Source organism: Aedes albopictus, chromosome 2, assembly GCF_035046485.1.
Source record: "Aedes albopictus strain Foshan chromosome 2, AalbF5, whole genome shotgun sequence".
Classification (NCBI taxonomy): Eukaryota; Metazoa; Arthropoda; class Insecta; order Diptera; family Culicidae; genus Aedes; species Aedes albopictus.
In genome coordinates this window covers 259479396-259496215 of record NC_085137.1, presented here as the reverse complement: position 1 = coordinate 259496215, position 16820 = coordinate 259479396, and the positions used below count along the sequence as shown (strand labels likewise).

Genomic DNA, 16820 nt, shown 5'->3' with positions numbered 1-16820 from the left:
ACAATAATTGAGTCAACAGAAGACAGCCAACGCAACGCTCCATGGCGTGAATGTAATTTACATTCATCGCGTGGAGACTTGCCTTCACAGCTTGCTCACGACTTTGGTATGTGTGTGCGACCCTAATGTTATTCGGCAAATTTTCAGATAAAATTACAAGGTTAAATTTATCCATACATTGATAGCATGCTTCTGAACTGAGATAGTAGCATGTGAATGCAACTCTTTGCAAATAAATGGTCCCGTCCCTGAGCAACTTACCTTACCGGTCAGACTAAGGCGGCCTGAGTGTCCTCTGCTGTACATAGGAGCAGGAATGGCATTCCGCACTGAAAATGTGCACAGTGCAGCTCATTTTTAATATTAACCCTCGAGCAGTCGCGTCTTCGGCCACCCTCAGCGACACCACGCCAACGCTGTGTACCACAAGCGAGCTCAGTTGACAAGCGCCCTTCGTTTGCGGCAGACTTTCTTTTTCAACGCTCTTCTGCATCGAAGTTTCTTTCTTCTGTTGCGAATAAATTTTGCATCCACGCAACATGGCTTGGCACAGAAGAAATACTTTAGTCGTGGACTTCGGCGCATTACCGAAGCGATCCGGCTTACATCAAGTTGAAAAATTCCTTAAGCAATTCACGGTGTGTTGAAACACGATTATTATCGCACTTTCATGAACCTGACATATTTTTTCGTTGTAAGTTAGCCTTAGCTGTATATATTAAGATTCGGGAGGTTAAAAAATCTTTCATCGGGGAAAATTAAAATAAATTCGATTTTAGTAGTTTATCACATTTCCCATATGATATGGCATTACGCAAATCTGATGGACCTAAACTCCGCTAGAAAAAGTCCCCTTTCTAATTATAAATTTGAAATCATTAAAAGAGAAACGATTGCAAAAGTCTTTACAGTGAGTTTAAATTTGTTTGGCGTTCGTTTCATGTGTCCAGCCCACTACAGTTTGCCGAAAGTCATAAATCATAAAAGTCTACATTCCTTCCATATGTCTGGTACATAGATATTTGTAATGGAGGAAAACAAATACTTCCTATTAGTGTGACTCATACATTTGAGGAAACACCATACACCTGTGACTCGTACCATTTGCAGCACATACCATTCATGTGCTAATTTGCCTGAAATGACGAGTATTAGTTGCACATACCTTGCATGTCAAACCACATCAACATGGATATTTGCCAAAAAGTATGAGTCGACTATACTGAGCGTGCGTGACTTATTTGTAAAAGTTCTGCCTCTGATTTGATAAGGACTTTTGTCCATACAATATCTTAAAATTTTCAAAGACTTATCTCCTAAAAGTTGACACAAAATACATACATACATTGGCGATGTCATATTATGTTAATGGATTCAAAAATGATTATTCAACATTTGGTTTAAAATATGGTACACCGGGGCAAGTTGAAACGGGTGGGGTAAGATGAAACAGCGAGTTAACGTGATATTTTCTAGTCATGATAAGTAATATGAATGTCATAACATTTGTACAATTATACAAATTGTATTGAAATCTTTTTCAAAACATCGCATGTTTTATTAAGAATTTGTCCTACCGAATGCAACGCATGCTTTATATATGTCAATGTGAATGACATCTTATAGTATAAGCCTAAAATATATCAGTTTGCAAGTAATATGATGAATTGCAATAATAGTAATCTCGTGCAGTGATTTTTTCTATGTTCGTCTGGGTAATCTGTAGTTTTATTTTATAAGACACTTTGGTATTGATAAAAACTTCATGGTTTCAATGTTATGACTGCATAAAATAAAGTTTCTTTTTCCCAAGTAAAATTCCTTCTTTTTTGCAAAGTGAGTTTGACAACAGATGCACTATGGGGAGAAATGTCACCTGTCCTTGTAGAGCGTGATAAAAACGTGATAAAATAAGAAGGAATAGTGATTAAAACGACTAGTCATAAAACTGAAAAACCACTGCACTGTACTTACAAAGTGGAAACTATCCATTAGAGGTGAATTAAAAAATCACCCAAACACTCGATACCTTTCAACTATCTTCTATGTGTTATAACTATTTAGCAATCAAAATCTATCTATGATTCCGAATAAAAGTTGTCTTTAAAAAGTTGTATTGAAACCTCAAATTGCGTCAATGCCTCACTTTGCACATCACTGCTTGTTGTTTTTTTTTATATTTTATGACATTTCCAGAACATCGATGTCTTCTTATTCTTTTTCTACACTTTCAATTTTTATTTGATCTGTAAATTTAGTTAAATTTGTTCGTAGCATACATAATAATGAACATATCAAACATAAACGTATCTAAAACTAAGTAAAAATATAAGAGTTAAGGACTGTTCTATTTAATTGCACTACGATTTTGCTTTCTTCGTCTCGTACTTAATCCGATATTCTTTTTGCGTACATGTATTCCGCTAACATGCCCAGATTCATCATCATCATATCTAAATCTGTTTCAATCAAACATTGATTAATTTCACAATAAAAAAAAATAATTACATATGCTTACCTTAAAGTACGTGTATCAAGGGCGTGTGCCGAAAGAGTTATTAAAAGCTATTCTCTAAGGGCTGATTCCTTCACGTCGGATTAACCGGTAAACCAGGCATGCCCATATAGTTAAACCTGGTTTAACGCTTAAGCCAGGGTGAAGAAATCGGCCCTATGAGTCCAACATGCGAACAAAAGTATTCATAGCATAAATTTTCACTTGTTAGTAAAACATTGAGCCCTGCAAAATCAGAGCACAATATACATAAAAGTTTTTTATTATATTCGAAGAGCTATCAGTATTTCTGCTAAACTAGCTTAAAACAATTTAATTCACAGTTAACATGAATGTAAAAAATACGCGTGATTAAGTCACCATATTTGTTAAATGATTTCGCAATCGAAGTTGCAAAGTATGTGCAACTTATACCCGCCATTTCAGGCAAATTAGCCCATGAAAAGTATGTGCTGCAAGTGGTACGAGGCACAGGTGTATGGTGTTTCCTCAAATGTATGAGTCACACTTATGGAAAGTATTTGCTTTCCTCCATTACATAGATGGTACATAGATATTACAAGACATATGGAAGGAATGTAGAGTTTTACGATGTATGACTTTCGGCAGACTGTAGTTGCTGGACACATGAAACGAACGCCAAACAAATTTAAAGTCGTTGTTGAGACTTTTGCATTCGTTTCTGCCTAAATGGTTTCAAATTTATTATTAGAAAGGGGACTTTTTCTAGCGGATTTTAGGTTCATAAGATTTGCGTAATACCATATCATATGGGAAAAGTGGTAAACTACTAAAATCGAATTTATTTTAATTTTCCCCAATGAAAGATTTTTTAACCTCCCGAATCTTAATATATACAGCTAAGGCTAACTTACAACGAAAAAATATTTTAGGTTCATGAAAGTGCGATAATAATCGTGTTTCAACACACCGTGAATTCGTTAAAGTTGACATGGCTCATGAACATTCAGCAGCACAACATCAAAAACTGTCTGTTGGTTGAAATGAACAATGCAGGCGTAGCTCCCCGGTTACAGAAGCAGCACCATCTTCAGCACTATTTTACGCTCGAAGGAATCAGGTATTCCCGTTTACATGGATGGCCCTACTACCACCGTCAGGATCCACGATCTTCCACCCCAAATGGACAACGATGCCATCTCCGACCACACGCAGCAATACGGGCAAGTAATTTCCATTCAAAATGACGTGTGGAAGAATTATTTCTCTGGGATACCGAACGGCGTGAGAATTTTTCGTATGCGGATGGGCAAGCCGATACCATCACATATTACAGTGAACAGCCACAGCACATACGTTAGCTGCGCAAACAAAAGCGACCAAACGACGGCGGTTTTTTTCCCTTCTAAACCATAGGGGGATAATCTGCTCAACAGACACCCTAACAGGAAGGTTAGGGTAGTGTGGGGCTGAGGCCGTCTTCTACAACAAAAGTAAAAGCCAGGACTACTCTCTCCTCGTACCTACTAAACCATTCCTATGGTCGCCGAACCCTACGTCTCTCCGGAACCACCAAGAAGGTATTGCTTCAATAGGGCCCATATAGCCGAGGCGGTAAACGCACGGGTATTCAGCATGACCATGCTGAGGGTGGCGGGTTTGATTCCTGGTCGGTACAGGATCTTTTCGTAAAGGAAATTTCCTTGACTTCCTTGGGCATAGAGTATCTTCGTGCCTGCCACACGATATACGCATGCAAAATGGTCATTGGCAGAGGAAGCTCTCAGTTAATAACTGTGGAAGTGCTCATAGAACACTAAGCTGAGAAGCAGGCTTTGTCCCAATGAGGACGTTACGCCAAGAAGAGAGAGTATTGCTTCAGAGAGGGGCTAGTGCACATCGCACCCTCAAGGTTAGCTGCGTAGCCTAGCAGCAACGAACATCGATGACTCGCTCTGGAGAGTCCATCACGGTAACATGCTGGCGCTTAGCCAGTTTCCCGAGTGGTCCTCGCCACTCCCTTTGTCCTCGGAAGGCGGGCGCCAGCGCCCAACTGCTTTGCAGACATCAAGAACTGATGCCCACGTGCAACCCGATCTGACCTGCTGAAGGCAAGTGTATCACTACCCTTCAGGCCCTATCAGCTGCACCAGAAGGTTGCTGACAGCAGGGTCTCCAACTGCCCCGACTCTTGCCGGGGACCCCTTTCCAACCGCGGGCTCGGATCCAACCCAGTAGACCGACGCCACGACAGCACCGCTACCGGGACTTCCTCTCAGCGGCCACTTAATCGCTGTAAGGGTCGATCTCGACCGCAGGGCACCGGTATGACCTACGAAGCCGACTCCGAACCCCTGGACCACCTCTTGTACTGCCTCTGGACTAGCTATTCTCCGAGTCCACGCGCCACCTCCTCTGTAGCTCCCAAACGATATGGGTGCTAGCCATTGAAACGGCGTTCCAGCCAAACTCATCTCTACACATCCTCTGGACCAAGTTGTCCGAGTTTGTGTCCTCCCCGCATGTGGCAAGCATGCGGTTACGCATTGTGCGAAAACGCGGGCACACGAACAAAACGTGTTCCGCCGTTTCCTCTAAACCATTCCACACTGGGCACTCGGGAGAATCCGCATGCCCGAAACGGTGTAGATACTGTCGGAAGGACCTGTAAGGACCTGTGTCAGGTGGAATGTAACTTCCCCATGGTGCCTATTAATCCAACTATCTACCCTCAGTTTCAACCTATGGGTCCACCTTCCTTTCCGACGACGGCTTGCGGTACAAAAAAGTACACCATCCAGCTCGGCTCATGAGCGCGATATCGAACACGACAACGAATCACCGGCGGCTCAAATTGATGATGACCACAGGGACGAAGAGAATGACAACAACGACGATCACGAATGGAGTAACGCGAACTATACAACGACAGAACATGCTGATGATACAGCGAAGCGGCAGTTGTTAACCGAGTCAAATTGAACAGAGGAAGAAAATGCAGCAAAGCGATCATGTAATCCAGGCACCCAGAAAACCTATTAAGAGTGGAAAATGATCACAAGATCGAAGAAAAAAAGTGACATTGTATTGAAATCAAAATAAGAGTCAGAATAAATAATACGACACGAATGTTTGGTGTAAAGTGTCGCTAATTAAACAAAAAAAAAAAAAACAAGCGAGATTTTTTTCATAGTGCGTGTACTGAGTACACGACGCGACTGCTCATGCTCCCGGGTTAAAATCACGCACACTTGCACACACTCTGAGGAGCTTGCCATCCCTGCATAGGAGTCGTCTCCATTCTACTCGATCCATGGCTGTGTGTATCTAGTTCCGCATTCTACGAAGGGTCCACAAATCGTCCTCCACTTGATCGACCCACCTAGATCGTTGCGAACCACGTCTTCTTGTACCGGTCGGATGACTCTCGTGAACGATTTTAGTCGGGTTGCTATCCGACATCCTGATGACGTGACTCGCCCTCCGTAGCCTCCCGATTTACGCGCGGTGGTCCTGTGCACTTAGGGTCCATGCTTCGTACCCATAGAGAACTACCAGTTTAAACAGTGTTTTGTAGATAGTTAACTTCGTCTTCTGCGGAATCCAAAGTAAGCTTGATTTCGTGCCACAATGCGTCTCTGAATTGCTCTGCTGGTGTCGTTGTCGGCGGTCACCAGTGAGCTCAAGTACACGAATTCTTCAACCATCTCGATTTCATCACTGTCGTTTGGGGTGGCTGATGCGGTGATTTCTCCCTGGAGCCCTTTGCCATCATGTACTTTGTCTTCGACACATTAATGACTAATCCGATTCGCCTGGCTCCATTATTCAATCGGATGCACGTTTCCGCCATCGTTCCAAATTTTTGAGCTATACTATCAATATCATCAGCGAAACCAAGCAGCTGAACAGACTTCGTGAAAATCGTTCCACTCGTGTTTATTCCCGCTCTCCTTATTACACTCTCTAAAACAATGTTAAACAGCATGCACGTAAGACCATCACCTTGCCATAACCCGCTGCAAGATTCGAAGGGACTCGAGAATGTCCTTGATACTCGAACCACGCACATCACTCGTTCCATTGTCGCCTTGATCAATCGTGTTGGATTATCCGAGAATCCGTATTAGTGCATAATCTACCATAGCTGGTCTCGATCGATTGTATCATATGCAGATTTAAAATCCATGAACAAGTGATGTGTGGGCACGTTGTATTCGCTGCATTTAGATACCATCTGGCCCGTTGTAGTGCGTTCACCCATGAATCCAGCCTGATATTGCCCCACGAACTCTTTTGCAATCGGTGATAGACGGCGACATAAAATTTGAGAGAGTATCTTGTAGGCAGCACTCAGTAGTATGATCGTGTGATAGTTCCCGTAATCCAACTTGTCACCACACGATTCCTTCCATCCATTCCTCCGGTAATACTTCCTCCTCCCAAATCTTGGTAATGACCAATTGTGGTGCTCTCACCAGTGCTTCTACACCGTATTTTAGATACTCGTTTGGTAGTTGATCTGCTCCAGTGACTTTGTTGTTTTGGCTGCCTTATGTACGAAGAGAACAAAACGGCCGAAAATACGTTAATGTGTGACATGGCGGAATTTCTGTAACATTTTTTGTTCCTAGTTTTGGTTTCAGTTTAGTTTGTACATGAGTATTTTTTGTTCAAAAAATTGTTGAATTTATTGATAGTATTCGTTGATAGGTGCTTCTTAAACTTTTAAACGAAATGTTCAAAAATTGATTTTGGAGTTATGGAAACGACTCATTGAACACAAAGCTGAGCAGTAGCCTTTGTTCTAACTAAGGTTTATCTTTATCCGTTTATCGTTCGAAGGGAGCATAAGAAATATCAAACAAACCTATTATAAATCAATAAGAATCGATAGGGATTTTCATACAACTTCTATTACTAATGGTTATTTGTATAACAGGTCGGACTTGATTATCCGAGTTTTTAATCTTCCTAAATACATATCTGGAGATCGGAATGCTGTACAAAGTCGAAATTTTGACTGAATATTTATCTACTTTGTCTTGCCAAAATGTCAACATTTAAGCGTATTTCAGCGTTCCATTCCCCAGATATGGGGGAAGGGCAAAATTTTTGGCAGAGGCATTTTTTTTTTATCTCACGAAAAAGTTCAACAAACTGTAACTTTTCATAGAGTGCATCAAAAATTCTCTAATTCTGGTTATATGTCAATTATATGTGCACCATTGGTACAATTTTGAGCTCGATTGGTTAACCATTCTCGTAAACACTGTTTTTAAACAACTATTTTTAGACAGTTCAATTTCGATTCTCGAAAAAATCCTAATTTTTCACATCCATGTCAACTAAAAAAGTACATAACTTGTAAGAATTTGGACAACATAATTCAAATCAGAGACAAACCAACACAAACGTACCTTGATCACTGACATGATCTATGTTACCCCAAATCAACAAAATCAAATATTAGATTAAAATTTTTGTTCAATATTACCCCGGATTACGGAAATGATGTTTTAAATTTTATTCCATTTCAAAGCATAATATTCGATATATTTTCTTTTTAAATAACATCCTGTTGTCGTTAATCTATTTTAGTCCCTAACTGCAACATTAAACTACTTCTGCATGGCTTCATCTATTTTTAGTTAAACCTCAGTCTTTTCATAACACAAATCAAGACATGAATGAGCCGGTATAATTCAATTTTCCTCTATTCTCTAGCTTTCCGAGTTGCTGCCACCGTTGGGTCGTATGGCTTCGAAGATGTCGACCGCCAGCAGCGATGCCAAGGGGACGACCGCCAAGCCTAGCTCCACAGACGATTCTACCCTACCACTCGATGAGGTTGACAAGAACATTTCGATTGAGTTAATTACAGAAGACGACGCCGAGGAAGTCCTGAAATTGCTGAAAAAGTTCTTCTTCAAGGTGAGATAACAGACGGATGAGTTTTATTCCATTTTGTGGCATTTACTTTTTCGTTCATCATTCACCCCCACCTGTTCGACGAACGGATAGAACACCTTTGGAATAACTGATGCTCGTTAGCAATCTCGTTTGGAACCACAGACAGGAACTCTTATGTACAACAGCGACCGACCGGTACGATAAACGGGGAAAACGAGATAGTCACTTTGTATAGATACATAGGTACAAGCGAGGAAAATCGTAGGATTTCCCCGAAGACATGGAAAGTGAGATGCTTTCTGAATAATTCATGAGCATGTATCATATTATGCATGCTGAAGAGATTAAGTCCGGAATAAATTTAACGCTTTGATGGGAAATCTCGGCGGGTGGTTGCTTCCAAGTGGCTGTCACCGCAATGAAGCATGCCTGTGCATTGCTTGGCGAATATGCAACTAGGTTTCAGATTTGACACAATTTCAATTAAAGCTAATGTACCTTTTCTTAAAAAAACTGTTGAGAAATAATAACAGTTGACACTACAAAGAGATGACAAAATAGTGAACTCGAGCGTAGACTGTCGTTAGTAAATCAAATTTATGCAACTGTTAAACAATATATCGGCACCAACATTTCAAAAGGGCGTAACTGCATTTGGAAGTAATACCTTCTTTCAAAGCTGTAGGTCGTACTGCCTCCCTTACACTCAAACTACCGTGGTTGTCGGAAAGAGGAGAGTTTTTCCCATCTGGTACTTGTTGTGAAAAACATGGAAATCATAACACATGATCCACAGCTTTAAAAGAAGGTGATGATTCCAAAAGCAGTTACGCCCTTTTGAAATGTTGGTGTCGATATTCGATGTTTCGATAAATTGAAGGCATTATATGAATAGAAAACACATCAATAAGTGGTTATGACCATACGAAGAATATCTATCAATTGACAAAAATCCGATATTTTCTGAAATTATTGAAACATTGAATGATAAAGGAAACCCTAGCCACAGTAATGGATGCACGTAGTTCGTAGCTAATGGTGCGAATGGTGATACTCTGCACTGTTTATAGAATATTTAAACTCTTTGGTGGGAAAGCATTTTATTATTGCAGTTGTTAATGCTTTCGGCTTAAAAGTCAGTAATTCATGGTAAATTTAGAATTGTGTATGTACTTTCTAACTCGTTCATTGAGCTTTTGTTTGAAAAAAAAAAAAATATTAAAACACATTATTTGAGCAATAATTGAGTACCGTAAACCGGGGTTAAATTGATCAGCGGGTGAAATTGATCATTCGGGTACTACATTGTAATTCCATACTAGGAACTATTAAGCGTCGTAATAATCTTAAACTTTTTACGTCATCTGGTTCGTAAAAAAAAAGTTAGTTTTTCCTTATTTTTTTATGGAGTTTGCAATGTTTTCTCATTTTGCTGAAATCATTCCTACTAAACAATCGATTGCTAATAGGACTTCCCGTAAATCCTCTGTTTTAACATATTTGTGGAGCCTTGGCTGGGAAGTTATGCAGCTAATCAGAACATGAAATAGTTATAAAAAAGTTCATTTTATGATGAAATAGTCATTTAGTGTGATAGACATCACTTATTTCAAATGGAATTGCCTACCTTTAGGCGTTTAAAGGAAAATTTCAAAATTTAATTTTGCATTTTAAGTATTGAATTCACTAGTTATAAGATTTTAAACGCTTTACTCGGTTCTAGAAGAGCAAAATTAAGCGGAGAAGGAAATTTTCCTTTCCAACTGATGCTTAATTGTATACTGATCAATTTCGCCCCAAAGTGGCCTTTTCCAATTTTTTATATTTGGAGTTATTTAACATAAAGTTTAAATTTGTTGATCAAAACTCTGTCACATGGTTCCATGGAGACCCACAGGGTACTGGTTTTACAAAAATTCTTTTGGTAATATTTGAATTGGCACTGATGTTATCTGCAAAACTTGTTTTAAAGTGATCAATTTGACCCCGGATTACGGTACCTACTGCAATAATGAGTATTGCAACGATTTCATATTATTGGCGGGTACAGTCGTTGCACAATTATGGGTCACACACAATTATTAGTCACTTTTCACTTTAATAGATAAATACTTATTAATTGCAAGCTTTTGTTAGCTATTGTTATTTTTCGTACATAAGTTGATTTGTTTTGTATCACTATACGTATCGCACACGGGCTAATACATGAAAAAATACATATTTTCAATATTTTTTTGTTCGGCGCAAAACTAGCTGTCAAAGTAACGCTTCGATTGTGAATAACGGACAGTGCGTGCGCTGCTTTCGTAAGCTCTGTAAAAGCGAGATTTAGTGATTTTCATGTGCGAAATGGTATCGTCACCAGAACAAAGGTATAATTTACGTTCTAAGTGTAGAAATTCATGTGACTGCAGCTAATTAAAGCTTATTTCAGGCAAAATTTAAATGACTCATTATTGTGACAAGGAACACCGAAAATCACACAATTATGGGTCACTTTTTGTGCAGCATAATATTGACAGTTCTGCGTACATGGGCATTGCATACTTTTAGGCGTTTATCGGTGGTTGTGTTGGAGAATTTGTCCCAATTTTGAAAAATTGATTTCAAATCGTGAAAACACGCTTCGTTAAGAGCTTTGAGACCAGTTTTCTATTCTACTATAGTTGATCTATCGAGAATAAGTGATCATTCATTGAAAAAAATAGACAAAACATTATTGTTGAGCCGATTTCTCTTGAGTGACCCATAATAGGCAGCAAATTGACCCATAATTGTTACACAGCCAATTTTGACCCATTATTGTGGTTTTCATTATTCACCAACATTTTAGTAATTTTCACAGCCTAAAGTGAATTTTACAAGCATATTTTATTTAAAACAATAAATAGGGGTTTCAAAGAAGAGAATATAAAATAAAAATAATGAAAGTGTTGTTTTTGTATGAAAAACGATTCATATTATGAAATGGTTGTTCCTTGAGTGACCCATAATTGTGCAATGAGTGTAGTTTATATAGTAGACTGGTCTTTTGAATTAAAAGCCTCATTGCAAGTTTTTATGCGTCAATCATATTGTGGATTTAGCACTAAATTGGTGTCGGAAGTAGCTTCATTGACTTCCGCTGCATCAGATTTACTACACAGCGTTTATAGCGTAGTTTATATAGTAGACTGGTCTTTTGAATTAAAAGCCTCATTGCAAGTTTTTATGCGTCAATCATATTGTGGATTTAGCACTAAATTGGTGTCGGAAGTAGCTTCATTGACTTCCGCTGCATCAGATTTACTACACAGCGCACTACTTTCGACGTTATGTTTAACGCCTAGGAAAGGCAGCGGAAGTCAATGAAGTTACTTCCGACAAAAATTTAGCACCAATCCACAATACCACCGTTGGGGTGCATTGTACCTATTTACCCTATGTCAACTCTCTGTTTGTAAAAAAATATGTCTTTTACCAGTAACAGATACCTAGATCTGACTCCCCTTTATCTGTTAACGGGAAAAGCTTACATAAAAATATTGAAATACGCCCAGGAGGGACGGAACAAGTGAGAATTTGCAATGGTTGTTCCGCCCTTTTCAAATGTTAGTCTAGAATTTATATATAGCGTCGTGCTGGGCTTTTTTTACACTTATTCATGGTTTTTCAACTTCAAGACATTATAACTCCCAGAGTAGTAAACGGATTTCCACAATTTTTACACATAGTAATCGTGAGTATGTATGTAGGATGTATTCAAAATTTGAACTATATCCATCAATTAACATGAAAGTTGCTCATTCACCAATTGGACACATCTCATGTAGAACCGGGTTGGGGCTTCTTCGGACATTTTTAACTATACCAAACATGCATTTAAAATTTCAGGGCTATTTAGAAAACTACTTTGTACCAATACTGTAGTATACTTTATCATACATGATTTCAATAAATATGTATATGCGTTTTTAGATGGTTCTGTGCTACCTTTGGTATTATGAGCAGCGTGATATTGTAACATAGTCAGCCTAAAAAAAGGACCATCGATTTTTTTTTTAGGTGACACGGTCATTCAGAATGTATAACGATACAAATATTCGATTGTATATGCAACGTGGATACATCTTGGGTCAATTGATCAACCCTTTGAAATTTAAGGACTGTAGAAATAATACTTATAGAACAGATGTTCTGATACGTTATATATGTTTTTTTTTGTTTATTCGATGTTTTTTTGCGTCCTGACAAGCAGTAAAGGGTCTTAATTTCAACCAAATGAAGGGAAAAATATTGCTTCATAATAATCTCAAACACATGGAACAGATTTGAACCATATTTTGAATTAAAAAAAATATCCATACTCAAAAGTGTCCAAAATAGCCCCGCACGACGATATTTCGATAGATGAATTGCGTTGAAGTCAATCGAATGCGACAAAAGCCAAAGCTTATTTTGAAACATCAAATGCGTTTTTCTCGTATTTTTCTATTGTAACATGTGACATTTATGCGCCCGACGGCAGCTCAGTGCACAACAAATCAAACAAACGCTCTATTGATGTTGTTGGTATCGTTACGTTTTGCTTGTTTGAACACAGATTTTGACAGTTCGTTTAAATGTGCATCAGTCCTGTCACGGTCGCCATGTAATAACGTGTCTTGTAATAGGTTTTTTATCTCTAGGATTTTACTTTTTCTTCTGAAGTTGACATTATTCGGAGTAGAGGTGTGCGCCGATTTGAAATCTGTCGGCGGCGGCGTTTTCCACTTTTTTGGCCGGCGGCGGCGGCGTGATCGGCGTGACGCCGAATGAATTTTCGGCGGCGGCGGCGGCGGCGTGAAACGGCGTGGCGATAATTTTTAATTTATTTGTCAATTCCGTTAATCAATATCAGTGTTTTATTTTTTAGTAGCTCATTATGTTGAAGATGCAATGACATGTTTATAGTTACGGTTTTTTTTTTATTTTCACATGTTATTTGAAAATTTATTGAAATTATTGTTATGGTGAATCATCAATCAGCTGCTGCTCAAAAAAAAATTCAGAATGACTTCCTATAGGAATTTCCGGAAGAAATTCTAGAGGAATTCCCGGTGGAAATTCTAGAGGAATTTCCGAATAAACTCTTAATGGAATTCCCGGAGGCACTCGTAGAGGCATTCCTGTAGGTACACCTAGAGGGATTCCCGGATGAATTCCTAAACGAATTTCCAAAAGAACATCTAAAAGAATTCCCTAATGAACTCTTAGAGGAACGTTTGGGGAAACTCCTGGAAGAATTCCAGAAACAAATCTTAGAAGAACTCTTAGTGAAATTGCCGGAGGAACTCTAAGAGATTCCTTCCAGAGGAAATCTCAGTGGAATTCACGGAAGAACTCCTAGAGTAATTTCCGAAGGAATTCTTAGGGGAATTACCGGAGGAACTCATAGAAGAACTCTCTGTGTAAATTCCGGGCATTCGTTGTGTAACTGTCAGAAATACTTTTAGAGCAACTAGTAAAGTAATTGGCAGAAAACCTTTGAACGAATTTTAGGAGGAACTCTTAGAGAAATTGCTGAAGAAATTCGGAAAGGAATTCAAGGAGGAGTTTCCGGATGAATTCTTAAAGGATTTCCCTGAAGAATTTCTTGAGGAATTCCCAGCCGGATTTCTAGAGCAATTTCCAAAGAAATGCGTAAAGAAATTCCCTGAGGAACTTGTAGAGGATTTCCCAGAGGTACTCCTGAAGAAATTGCCGGATGAACTCCCACATAAATTCCTGAGAGAAGTTCTAGACAAATTCTCGATAGAACTCCTAGAAGAATTCCCAAGAAATTCGTGGCGAAATTCCCGGAGGAACTCAGATACTTCTAGAGAAATTCCTGGGAGAACTCCTAGATGAACGTTCGGGGAAACTCCAGGATGTATTCCCGGAACTATAGAGGAATTTCCGGAACTTCTAGAGCAACTTCGGGGGAAATTCTTAAAGACATTTTCGAAGGAAACTTTTGGCATACCCAATGCAACACAATGCAAGAAAAAACTTATAGAGCAACTCGTAGTGAAATTGCCTGGACAATTTCTTCCCGGTGAAACTCGTAAAGGTGTTCCCGAAGATATTAGAATTCCCGGAAGTACCGTAAACCGGGGTCAAATTGATCAGCGGGGTGGTTGATTGATTGATCATTTGGGTACTAGATTCTAATTGCATACCAGGAACTTCTAAGCGTCGCAATGATCTCAAGCTTCTTACCTGATTTTAGACTTTTATTTGTTTAGAAAAAAGTTAGTTTTGTTTTATTTTTTTAGGAATTTGCAATGTATTCCTCACTTAGCTGAAATCATTGCTTCTAAACAATCGATTGCCACTAAGACTTCCCGTAAATTTTTTGTTTTAACATTTTTGTGGAGCCTTGGTTGGAAAGTTATGAAGCTATTCTGAATATGAATAAGTTAAAAAAAAAGTTCTTTTTTGACGAAAAAGTCCTTTATTGTAACAGATATCACTTATTTCAAAGGAAATTGCCTACCTTTAGGCGTTAAGGGGTAAATTTCAAAATTTAATTTGATATTTGGTCAAATTCACTAGTTGTAAGAGTTTTGACGAGTTATTCGGGTTTAAAAGAGCAAAATTAAGTGGATAAGGAATTTTTCTCTTTAACCGATGCTTTGTATACTGATCAATTTCGCCCCAAAAGTGGCATCTTCAATTTTTTGATTTTTGAAGTAATTTACCTAAAAGTTTAAATTTGTTGAATAAAATTCTGTCATATGGTTTTATAGAAATCCACTAAGTACTGATATTATAGAAATTCTTGTGGCAATATTTGAATTGCCATCAATTTTATCCGCAAAAGTTGTTTTAAAACGATCAATTTGACCACAAACTCCTGGACGAATTCCCGCAAGAACTTTAGAGAAAGTCGCGGTGAAACTCTTAGTGTGATTCCCGGAAAAAATCGGTAAGGAATCCCCGAAGGAACTCATAGAGAAATTTCCGGAGGAAATCCTAGAGAAATTCAAAGAGGAACTTCTAGAGGAATGTTCGGAGAAACTTATGGAATAATTTCCGGAAGAACGCTTAAAGGAACTCCTGGAAGAATTCCACCAGGAACTGCTACAGAACTTGCCGGAAGAACTCCCAGAAGAATTCCCGGAAGAACTCCTAGAGGAATTACAGGAGAAACTGCAATTTCTAAAGAAATCCGTTAAGGAATTCCCAAATGAACTCGTTGAAGAACTCGTAGAGGAATTCCCGGAGGTGCTCCTACTTAAAGGAATTCCCAGGAAAAACTTCTAGAGGAATTCCCGGAGGATCTCCTAAAAGAATACCCTGAGTAACTCTTAGAGGAATTTCTACAGGAAGTACTACACGCAAAAAAGGGCTACGCTCAAAAATGTGTTCGGTCTGCACATTTTTAGTAAACATCCATGCCGCACAATGTCTGTGTTGGAAACACACATTTTTTAAAATTGCTCGTACGCTCACATGAGCATGTATTTTGCAATAATTTCGACATGGCAACCTCACTGGGTTTATAAACCACCTTCAAATACCGAAAAATATTGATATTTTGCAAAAATGTGAGCGTACGAGCAATTTTAAAAAATGTGTGTTTCCAACACAGTCCCTGTACGGCATGGGTGTTAACCAAAAATGAGAGTTTTTATTTTAGAGAGTACAAAAATTCCCAGTGAAACTTCTGTAGCAATGCCCGAAGAAACTCCTAGAGGATGTCTCGGAGGAAACCCTCGGATTTCCCGAAGGACCTTCTAGAGTTCCCGGAGGAACTCTTAGCGGAATTCTTGGCGAAACTGCCAGAAGAATCCTCAAAGGAGGTGTTGGAGAAATTACATCTTTTCTGAAGATGAATACGACAAAACCATTTTTTCAGAATCACTAGCATTTTCTTTAATCTTCGGAATCCCTACATTATTTCTTCAACCATCAGTTATCTTCAGGAACCCCTGGTATCCTTGTGAACTCGATTTAATTCAAAGGACAAACTTTATCACTTTCAAAACATCGTTGACGCGACATACGAAATTTAGAATTTAGAACAACTACCGGTGGAACTAAGTGTAATTTGATGCTATGTATGCAGATCACTCCAATGAATTGCTTGAAATATTGTTATGAAATAAATCAAGAAATAATATAATTTATCAATGCGTTTTTGAGATCGTCGTAGAAAATTAGAGCTCGGCGGCGCGCCGAAAAATAATCGGCGGCGGCGGCGTGAACCGAAAATCGGCGGCGGCGCCGGCGTGGCGCGGCGGCGCACACCTCTAATTCGGAGCCACTTGCTTGCAACACTTATGCATTTGTTATGTAAGTGATCGCCAATCAGCAATCGATACAGAAACGGGAGAGTTAAGAACTAGAGAAAAGAGAAGAAGAAGGTATTTGCGCCAAATGCACTTGACGACGACAATCTGTTGTTGTGTCGAAGTGTAAATGTGAT

The 16820-nt window shown here is 38.9% G+C and overlaps 1 protein-coding gene across 5 annotated transcripts in view; it reads left to right on the top strand.

Moving 5' to 3' along the window:
* LOC109414420 (arylalkylamine N-acetyltransferase 1) overlaps positions 1-16820 on the top strand; it is a 99040-nt gene that overhangs the window by 80044 nt on the left and 2176 nt on the right. For all 5 annotated transcript variants that reach the window (XM_062851615.1, XM_062851617.1, XM_062851613.1 and 2 more), the window contains one exon: positions 8204-8410. In XM_062851615.1, coding sequence (XP_062707599.1) covers positions 8204-8410 — 207 coding nt within the window. The remainder of the gene's footprint in view (positions 1-8203; positions 8411-16820) is intronic.